General features: G+C 39.3%; 1 protein-coding gene across 1 annotated transcript; it reads right to left on the bottom strand.

The window, feature by feature from the left end:
• Positions 1 to 9,848: 9,848 nt before the first annotated feature.
• LOC110888173 lies at positions 9,849 to 10,850 on the bottom strand. Its single transcript, XM_022135712.1, has one exon. It carries the CDS (start codon positions 10,848 to 10,850, stop codon positions 9,849 to 9,851), a length of 1,002 nt encoding a protein of 333 aa, XP_021991404.1.
• Positions 10,851 to 11,191: the final 341 nt, after the last annotated feature.

Here is an 11,191-nt window from a genome sequence, read left to right as displayed (position 1 = left end):
TTAGATCGATCACAGAATTGCTAACGAGTTCTTTATGGATCATTTGAAAGACAAATTCACCAATCACAGACTGTTATACAACGAGATCACGAAGAAATCCTAGGATTGCATGAGGAACGAAATCGCCTGGCTAGAGAGAGAAACTAGGGTTTTTTTTCCATCCATTTATCCAAAACTTCTTCAAGAGTTCTGGTGGAACTCTGAAATCATTTTTAGTGGCACTTCCATGTGGATTGAGAGTGAGGTTATGGGGGTTAAAATTACCCTAAATGAGGAAACAATCAGAAATGCCCTCAGACTAGGTAATGATCATGAAACCCAACTCCTGGATAAGGCAGATTTGCAACTGACCTTGACTGAAATGGGATATCATACATTCAACTCGTCAAGGGCAATTAGCAAAATTGGGTTTATACAACCTTTCTAGTTTTTGGTAACACAGCTAAGTGTCTGCTTCTCCAAGAAGATTGGACATTTCAACGAGCTGTCCAATAGGATGATGGAAGTGGTTCATGCTGTTGTACAGGAAAAACCGTACAACTATGCTAAGTTTCTCATGAGAGACCTAGTAGCAAATGTCCACGACCGACAACCTTTTCTGATCTACCCTTGATTCGTAACCAAGGTGATCACTAGTCAGCTGGACTTCGGAGGAGTGAGAAGCTGCTATCCGAGGGCCGAGCTGGTACTTCAACAAAACATAAGTGAGCCCACCCTGGTACCATCAACGAATCACACCGGTCGAATAACCTTTGGTTATATGTGAAGTGCGTGTACAACGTGTTGGAGGAGGAGTAGTTGTTGTTTGATTTTCTTTGTTGTGTGTTTTATGTTTTTTTTTATATATAAATCATGACTGCTTTAATTTCTTTTCATTTTTCTTAAATGTGTCAATAGATCTAGGGGGAACTAATACAACATGACTGATGAAATTAAAAAAAAGGCTGATGAAATTCAAATGAAATCTGACATGTTTGGTTTGGAATGAAATCACCGGGGTAAAACCCTTTACCCAAAAAAAGTGTAAATCAGAAAATCTGATAATCAATCAGAAAATCTGGTAATTTTTCAGAAAACTCATCAGGCCAGAAAATCTGACAATAAGTCAGAAAATCAAATTTTTATCAGAAAAATGTCTTGAAAACCAGGAAGTTTGACAAGTCTATCAGAAAATACTGTCTTTAACCAGATTTAAGAAACTTTTGACAATCAAAACTCTTGAAATAAGTGTCTTTCAAAATATTTTTTTCTGAGGACTGGAACAAGCTATATGAAAAATATTTCCTGTATATCAGAACAAAGGTGTGGAGTTCAGAACTGCAGAACAGCAATGTAAGTAAAAATCTCGGAACTCTACTTATTCCCTCTCATCTCAAAAAAAAAATTATGATGATTCATCCTCTGTAATTGAATCAAATGAATTCTGATGATATATAAAGAAAATACAACTCTAAAAAGCCTTACTCAAAGGTTTTCTGATATATATCATGAAGAGGAAAAACTTGGGAAGATACATAATCGAAGAAAAGGTCTCAATTGGACCTTTTTGAAACAAAAGGGGTCCCACATGAAGAAAAGGTGCAAGTTGGACATTAGTGTTTATCTGCTAAATCCTTGGTATCTCTAACTTTCATCAAAAGATTTACATTAAATTAGAGATAAACCAAAGGTTTTTCAAAAACGGTTGTTTCCTAAATGGATTAAAACATCATTAAGGTGTCATTAACCACCTTGAATACAAACAACCCACGAAAAACACTCAAAAATCTCTGTCCCTATCCACTATAAATACATCATTCGAAAACAGAGACTTCCATCTTCAACCTTCAAAACTCAAACCCTAAAACCCCTTTTCGAAACAAAAACTTAAATTATCAATGGCTGCTACCAACATCAACACACCTCCAATTAAACACTTTGTTCCTTTAATCACTGAAGTTGAATATCTTCCATTAAAGAGCAACAATGAAGCAATGAATGATAACATTGAAGAGTATGACATGAAGTGTCAAATTCTCATTGAAGACTACTACAACAAGTTGTGAAAACTCTCAAAGTCTCAAATCAAATGGAGCTAACATCACACGTATGGGAAAATATCTTCATTACAATCTCACCAGAGAAAATAAGGGAATGTTTAGAACTACCCGTTAACCAAGGCTTTGAAGAAGCACCAGAAAAAGAAGATATGTTCGCACAACTTGATGCTGTAATGGGCTGCAAGACAAAAATTTCAAAGATCAATAAATTCAAGAGAAACAAGCTACCTGCCTTCTGGCAAGTGTTAATGGAGATCCTGAACAAGTGTTTATCATCAAAGATAGGAGGTACAGACCAGATAAATATGAATGTTCTGACAATCATGTTCAGCCTCATAACTGGGTTGAATATTGATTTGGGAACAGAAATATTTAATCTGATCAGAAGATCAATTCTGACTAAAATTGGAAGGATAGATCCACATCTACCCTTTCCCAGATTTCTGTCAATCATAATTTCTGATGCATTTTCTGAAAGGAACCTACAAATTTCAAAATCAAAAATTATGTGGAAGACAGAAATTATGAGACCTTGGAGTGCTGCAGGGTCTTGGAAGTCAGATTTTGATGTACATGTTCTGTCAGAAAGAATGATGTATCTGATACCAGAAGATTCACCATACAGAGCAGAATACCTAAAGATGTTAAGCAAAAAGGCAGAAAACAAAGAAGTTTTTGAAAATGTATCACCCATGGAGCATGATGCACAAGAGTCAAGCACACCGAGAATGGAGCAGCAGGGTGAATCTGATCCTCATCCAGCTGATGAAGATGTGAATATGAGTCCTGTGGCAGAAGAACATCATGCTGAAATCTCACATATGGGAGAAACAGGTGCACAACACTCCAAACTAAACTTATTTCATTTTTCTGAGAGCGATTCTGATGAATCAATTCAAGGAAAATATGAAATTTTACATAGAGGCACTATTTCTGCAAAACAAAATGTGAGTAAAACCAAAGACCCATTTTCTGAATCAGATTCTGAGGAGGAAAATGCGGTGGCAACAGGTGGAGATCAGTCTACTGATCAAGGAAACCTGGATGAGAAAACTAAGAGTTTCTCAACAACTCATGGAGAACCTGAAAAGGTTCAAGGATATGAGGAAAACCAGAACTTGAATATGTTTCAATTTTCTGGTGAGGATACAGAGAATTTGGAATCTTCCAATCCTCTTAACCTCAGAACCGCAGAGAATGTGTTTTCTGCTGGTGTTAGAAGGGGAACATCTGTTGTTTCTCCTATTTCCCAAGGACATCAATCTATGTCCCCTAAACAACTTCACAAGGAACTTGAAGATACAACTGCAACTGAGAAAACAGCTACAGAAAGAAAACTTGATCTGATACTGGAAGAAATCAGAAATCAAAAATCAGAGATCAATGCCTTATCAGAAACTGTCAAAGCTGTGTAGAAGCAAACAGAAGATAACACTGCAGCTCTCAACAAACTACAAGAGTCATCAGAAAACAGAGAGAGCTCATCAGAATTCAAGAAAGCTCTCAATGAACTACAAGAAATCAAGAGACAGATGGCTGGAGTTGCAACTGCAGGAGAAAGCTCAAGTTCAGGAAGAATTCTTGAAGAAATACAGTTCCTCAGAGCCAACAACAGCAGCATGACTGAGGCTTTTGAGAAACTGTTAGTGGAAGTGACTGCACAAAGAAATCAAGAGAGCCAGGAGTTTCAGAAAATGAAGAAACAAGAAGAAACAAATACTCAAGCTCTTACTAATGTTCATTTGTTAGTAAAGAGATTGCAGTATAATGTTGCCAGCCTAGAAAAGGTTGATCTTCATAAATTGAAAGCTCCAATTCCACAAGAAAAACAAGCAAGAGGATCAGAGATTCCTCAACAACAACCAGAGAACATTCAACAAGATCAAACCAAAAAAACAGAAACACCAACAGCTCAAAAACAGAAGCAACCCATGGGTCCACCTCCAGATAAACAAAAGCTATTCATGGGACCTCCACCAAATGTCCCAAAGCCAGACACTTCAAAGATCCAACAGAAAGAACATGTTCCAGTTCAATCATCTTCTACAGCCATCACAGGAGAAACAGATCTTAGCATAAGGATGGATACAAAAGAATAGAGAAGAATGGAGCATGAAGTGACCTCCTCAAAAAGGCCAAGAAAAATAATGAGAGAAGATTCAGAAGGAAACATCAAAGAATCAATGGTGCTGAATGGTGATTTACACACAATTATGTATCCTGAAGAACATCTAAAGCACTACTATTGGAAAGGTCCAGAAGACAACCCAACAAGGCTACTCTCTTAGTGTAAACCCTAACTCTCTCTCCTTTAGGCGATTTTCTGTTCATCATCATGAATCCATCAGTTTTCTTCGTAATCTTATGCATAACAGTCTGTGATTAGAGTTTTGTTCCTTCAAGACTCTATAACGAACTCGTTAGCATTTGGGATCGATTAAAACTAGGGTTTTTCTATTTTTTTCTCTCTCCAATCGCCGCCTTAGTTCTTCAATTCGAAACCCTGATTGATTAAACTGGTTGTTATTGATTGCGGTTAACTGAGTTTAATTTAGCTAGATTGATACTCTGGTTTAATTGGTTAAGGGTTGAAGATTGTTACTAAGGTTTAAAGGATTAGGGTTTCAGGTTTCTTGTTCGTTGGTCGTCGAGTTCCTTCTGCATGGTATTCTGTTGTTTCGTTTTTTGAGAGAGTAGTTGTGTTTATCATGGATGGACGTAAAAGATCTGAGGGCAATGTGCATGACGGTAGGTTCAAGCCACCATTAGCGTATCAAGGAATAGCTAGCCGGGTAGTGAATATTGAAGTGTTAAACTCTTAGGTTGTTCGGGTAAAGTCCGAACAATGCTTCTAGCATTATTTTAGTGTTCCGGGTAAAGTCCGGTTGTTCGGTTCGGTGTTGTTCCGTTAAAGTGCTTAATTAATCCATAAAGTGTCCTACATATATATTTTTGTAACGTTTTTAATTTCTAACACTTAGGAAAACATACTAGACTATTTAGTAACTTTTCTGTACACTATTAGTATGTTACAAGCACATGTAAGTATAACAAAGAAATCAAAAAGCAGTTAAATGATTCAGCACAGTCATCAAGCACTTTATTTATCATTAATAAATTGTACAGAATACATGGAATTATGAGGGTTGTCACACCAGAACTCTGTCTCCAACCTTTGGAGTTCGGCACGAGAGCAATACTTTTCTCTCATTTTCTCCTTCAGTTCATCCCAAGTTATGCCATACGCAGCATCATCACCCATCGTTTGAACTTGCAAATTCCACCATGTCAGAGCTTCATCGACAAACAGCCCAGTAGCAAAGGTGACTTGTTGATCCGCGGTACACTTGCTCATGCGGATTGTGGCTTCAGTCTTTTCCGTCCAACGCACAAACGCTACTACTCCTCCAGTGCCATCGTAGTTCATTGGTTTGCAGTCGAGGAACTGCTTGAAGGTGCAGCCTGTAATTAACCCAACCAATTCACATTTGAGCAATCGAAGAAACAATGAAACAAGGACCGTTCATAAATTTCTCCATGCTTAGCAAATTGTCTTAAGGTTACCTTGGGCTGCGTTTCCTCCAGACGAATCTCCATGTCCGTCACGTCTAGCATTGCTTGGTCCTTCACTGTCTTGAGTACGGTTTGCCTCGTACTGGGCGATAGCAGCGGATATCCTTTCTTCTAGTAGAGCGTTCAGCTCTTCAGCAGTCCTTGGCAGTGGGGGCGGAGGAGGTTGATCATCATTCCGAGCATTCACAGCTTTCCCGGGTGCCATATTCTGACAGAACATAACACAACAGGGTTAAACATTTGTTTGATGTCGTCGTACTAAACTGTAGTAGCATATATATTCACAGGTATATACCACATAAGTGACATCAAACAATTATTACTCTAGCAGAGTACTTAGTAGGCTTTCACTGAAGGAATCTACACGTGACAAGACTTGCTGTGGTTTCTGTGCACTGAATTCCATAATTATGTATGCATCCATATTTACGTAACTCCTTGCACAGTCCGCACAGTTTGTTTCATCCTCGTATTTCTTCCTTCAGATGGGCCATTGTTTCCAGGTAAAGTCACGTATACTTGTGACATTCCTACTTCAAGCATGTGTAACTATCAATCATCACACATAATTGCAAGTAATCCTTAATCATAGACAAGTGCTACCCCAGTGCACCCTAAGTCACGTAGTGTCTTTTCTAGACTCATGTAAACAGTTTCAGGCAGTGGATATCGCGGGAAGTCTTATGCAATGAAAACTCTTTGAAAAAAAACATTTTCGTGAAAGGATCCTAGAGATTGTAGACTAGGCTCGAGAAGGAATCCTGGTTCACTACAATCGCAGCTCTGATACCAATCTGTCACACCCCTTTCTGCGGCGGAAGCACGAGGTGTGATCATGAAAGGTTCTCATTGCATACGAAAGGTAAACATACCACATGCTCAAAAACAACTTCAAACATTACATTACTGAAAACATGAGTATTTGGTGTATTTTTAAGTCTTAATACACTAGCACATACTATATACACTTAGCACAAAAGTTGGTGATCATATAATATATATATTTTTCTCTCAAAAATATACATACTTATCATAAATTTACACAAGTGTTTTACTATGAAATATATATTCTAAATATATATTTAACAAATTTCGTTTACGAAAACCCACCTCCGACACTTGGAAAGTTTGTAACAAAATCATGGCGAAATTTATTTGGAAAAGCAAGTTAAAAATATATTCATAACACTTGTCGTGGAAATATTTCCAAGTGTTATATTTCTAGAAAAATTTCGCCAGAGTTTCCTCTGTAATTGGAGGTGGCCACGCTTTCTAGCGTATCATTTTCTTTTCAAAATTTAATCAACAATTTTCCCAACATCAACAAACAATATTTCAACATCAACTAGTCAAGAATATACATAAATCACAAACATATGAACTTGTGGGTTATGTAAAAGTGTGTAGTAACTTTCCATTATTTTTAGTAGATCTTTCCATCTTTATAAATAAAGTCGGTTCCTTGTGATCTTTATTCTTGAAGAAAATACATTTTTACAACTTCTAGGTCAAATATTACAAAAATAATTCCTTGCTAAAACCTTCGTTACACAAGTGTCTATACACTTGTTTGTTTACAAAAACAGCTTTTGTTTTTTTTTTGGGTAAAGGGTTACCCCGGTTAATTTTATAAATCACCAAACCAAAAAAGAACAGGGCGTGCCACGCTATTGACACACACTACTAGTCAAGACAAACCAAGACTAGAACATCCAAGGAAACAACCAACGACAAGACAAAACAACCAGAAAATAAAAACAAAGCCCGACAACAAAGCCTCTATCAAAAGAAGACCCGAACCAAACACACTCTAGCCCGGCTCACAATCCAAGTTCTTCATCGAAATCTGCCAAGTATCCAAAACTTTACGGTGCTTCCGATCACTCCCAAGCTTGAACCCCATAATCTTCAATCTAACCGTAGAGATGATGACATGTGAAAGCATATCCGGTGTGCGTTGGACACTAGAAAACAATCGGCTATTCCTCTCCTGCCATACGTAGTATGTAGTAGCCGCAATAAGGATCTTCCCAACAATCCGATCGATCGTTCGAGTGGTTGCATTTTGAACCATCCACTGCATAACCGATGACCATGTGTTATTGACATTCTCCATGTTGACCATTTTCCTTACAGATTCCCAAACTTTCGTAGCAAAAGGGCATTGAAAGAACAGGTGGTCTCTAGAATCCCGATCATGGTAACAAAGAGGACAACACATAAGAATCAGATTAGTAGCACTACCCGCTTCCCAAGTAGCCATCCTGTCTTGTGTCTTTAGCTTATTATTCATCACTAGCCATAAATGAAAAGAGTGCCGAGGAATGCATTGGCTGAACCAGATAGATTCAACCCAATCAACCCTATCACCCCTACGTCGCAAAGTATTCCAAACCTCCCACGACCGAAAATGACAAAGGTTCCCTTCCAAATCTTTCCAACTACATCGATCAGTTATTTCAACAAGCGGATGCGGAGAAGGGATGTTTATAAGCACCGGAAAGATATCGAACCAAGCTTGAGGCCATTTCCATTGGCCGGTATCATCTATAATATCCGCAACCGTTGACCGAAGATTTAAACCCGCATTAGCAATTGCCCGAGGAGAGATGAATGATCTTAGAGGACTGCAAGAACACCAGTTATCACTCCAAGCATTCGTTTGCCTACCGCTTCGGATAGACATCCAAACATAAGGCCTTATGCGATCACGAATAGCAAGAATATGTCTCCATCCCCAGCTTATACTACCCCGTTTCGTCACCTCCCAAAAGTTCGTACCTTTCAATTTGTAGGAGTGAATCCATTGTACCCAAAGAGAAGGACGATTAGTAATAATACTCCAAACGTGGCCAGCCAGTAATGCAACATTGACATCATTAATGCTGCGAACACCCAGACCCCCTTCATCTTTCGGCAAACAAACATTTGACCAAGCAACTTTAGAACGAGCGTTACCCTGAGCGCCACCATTCCAAAGAAAGCGACGCATAGACTTTTCAAGCTCTTTAACAATACGAACCGGAAGCATAAATACAGAAGCCCAATAAGTATACATAGAACCCAGAACTGAATTAATCAGTTGAAGTCTACCCGCAAAAGATAAGGATCGAGACATCCAATTGTCAATACGACGTTTAACTCTCTCAATCAGGATTTTGCAATCCCTATAAGCAAGACGGGTTGAAATCAGCGGAACTCCAAGGTAGCGAACCGGAAGGGACCCTTCCTGAAAAGGCATCAACCCTAGAATTTGCATTTTCACCTGGCTAGGAACATTACAAAAGAAAATCGTACTCTTTGGAGCACTAGGAACCAAACCCGAAATCTTTGTAAAGCAACCCAAAGCATCCCTTAAGACTTTAACCGAAGACCGATCCCCATGAGCAAAAACGAATAAATCATCCGCGAACGAAACATTTATAATCCTTTGCTTAGCACATAGAGAGTGGAATTTAAACGACGCATGAGTTCTCGCTGCATGTTGAAGAAGAAGAGACAAGACTTCCATCACAAGCGTAAACAGATACGGAGACAAGGGGTCCCCTTGTCTAAGGCCCCGCTTCCCATAAAAGAAGCCGTGAATGTTACCATTGATGCATAGGGAATACGAAACCGTAGAAACGCATGTCATAATCCACTTCACCATTTTCCGATGAAACCCAAACCTCGTTAAAACAGTTTCCAGGAAAGACCAGTTAACTGTATCGTATGCCTTCTGAATATCGATTTTCAAAGCACATCTAGAGGGACCTCTATTGGTATGATAGTTGTGCATAAGCTCTTGCGTGAGGAGTATGTTATCGGAAATTTTACGACCCGGGACAAAAGCCGATTGGTTTATGCTAACCAAGCTTTCCAACTTGCCTTTAATTCTATTCGTGATGATTTTGCTGATGCATTTGAATAGCACATTACAACAAGAAATCGGCCTATAATCAAGAACCGAGTTAGGGGCATCCTTTTTAGGGACCAAAGCAATAATCGTGTGATTAATCTGTTTAAGCAATTGGCCATTATCAAAGAAGGTAAGCACTGCATCTGTAACCTCCTCACCCACAGTGTCCCAAGCATGTTTAAAGAATGCTGATGTGAACCCGTCAGGCCCCGGAGCCTTGTTTTCCCCAATGCTAAACATCACCTTTTTAACTTCCTCTCTTGTCACCGGACGAACCATATGACTAGCAGCATCACTAGAGAGAGAATTAACAAACAAATTATCAATATCAAGCTGGTCTACTTGGTCCGAAGTACCCAAAAATTCGTGTAATGATTAACGAAAACAGCCGGGATATCATCACCCTCGAACTGGTTACCATGAGCATCTATAATACACGAAATTTTACTTCTCGCGTTTCTACTTTTCACACACTTATGGAAATACGAAGTATTAGCATCACCCGCACTAAGCCAATCAGCCTTGGCTTTCTGCTTAAGAAAGCATTCCTCATCATAAGCCGCGACTTGAAAATCACGAAGGCACGAAGATTGCAACTCACGCAAGCAAGAATCCGATGGGTTAGCATCAATTTGCTGCTGAATATGATCAAGTTGTTTCCGGAGAGAAGACACACGTTCATGAAGGTTACCCTGCTTATGGAGAATCTTACGAAAAGTTGTCTTGAGGTTCTTCATTTTCGTGACCACCGAAAACATAGTATGACCCGTTACACTATTTGACCACTCCTGAATAACAGCTGGCATAAACTCCGGCTTTGATGTTATAAAGTTCGGAAATTTAAAAGGTCTCGGCTTAGGACGGTGAGCCGAAGACGATTTAAACACACAAGGTGTATGATCCGAAATGCGAGGAGGATGAAAGAAAGCAAACCCGTCCGGAAATAAAGAGAGGAGATGAACATTACCCATGATCCGATCAAGCTTCTTCAAGACACCAATACCCTCTCTCGGCTTTTGATTCCATGTGAAGTGCATACCATGACAAGGAATATCTAGGATCTCCAACTGCTTGACACAGTCATAGAAATCCCTCATGCCAATAGATAGGCTAGAAGAGCCCGAAGAACAATCATCTAGGCTAAGAGCCACATTAAAATCACCAAGAATTAACCACGGCTTATCTCGAGCCAAACTATTATGCTTGGAAAGATCCTCCCAAAGCACACGCCTAGCTTGGTAAGAGTTTTCAGCATAAATAAAGGAGCAAAGGACCACTTTCCTGTCTGCCTTAAATTGGATCTGAGTATGTATAACTTGGTCCGATTGGGAAAGAACCATTAAGTCCACATCATCCGTATTCCATCCAAGAATTATACGAGTACCTCTAGCACACAAACCCCCATTAGACGTCCAACTCCAAGAACGAAACACTTTGTTACAAATTCTGTCTAAGTTATTCACATGGACATGAGATTCCAAAACCGCACAAACACTAAGTTGATTTTCAGAAATAAGAACCCGAACCTCGTTTTGTTTCAGGGGACGATTCAAACCCCTAATGTTCCATGCAGCTATACTACCCATTTAAACCCGTCAAACCGGGAGTGCTTGCCCCCTCAGCGTTTTTCCCCACAGACTTGCTAGACATAAAGCTAGCCATTTCCGTTGGAACTCTGTCA

The sequence above is a fragment of the Helianthus annuus genome, chromosome 11, assembly GCF_002127325.2.
Source record: "Helianthus annuus cultivar XRQ/B chromosome 11, HanXRQr2.0-SUNRISE, whole genome shotgun sequence".
Classification (NCBI taxonomy): Eukaryota; Viridiplantae; Streptophyta; class Magnoliopsida; order Asterales; family Asteraceae; genus Helianthus; species Helianthus annuus.
Note: the sequence above shows the minus strand (reverse complement) of the source record. Positions and strands in the feature narration are given on the sequence as shown.

Bases quoted from the DNA above. Each gene is read 5' to 3' on its own strand.
- LOC110888173 (XM_022135712.1), bottom strand. From the start codon at position 10,850: ATGGTTCTTTCCCAATCGGACCAAGTTATACATACTCAGATCCAATTT.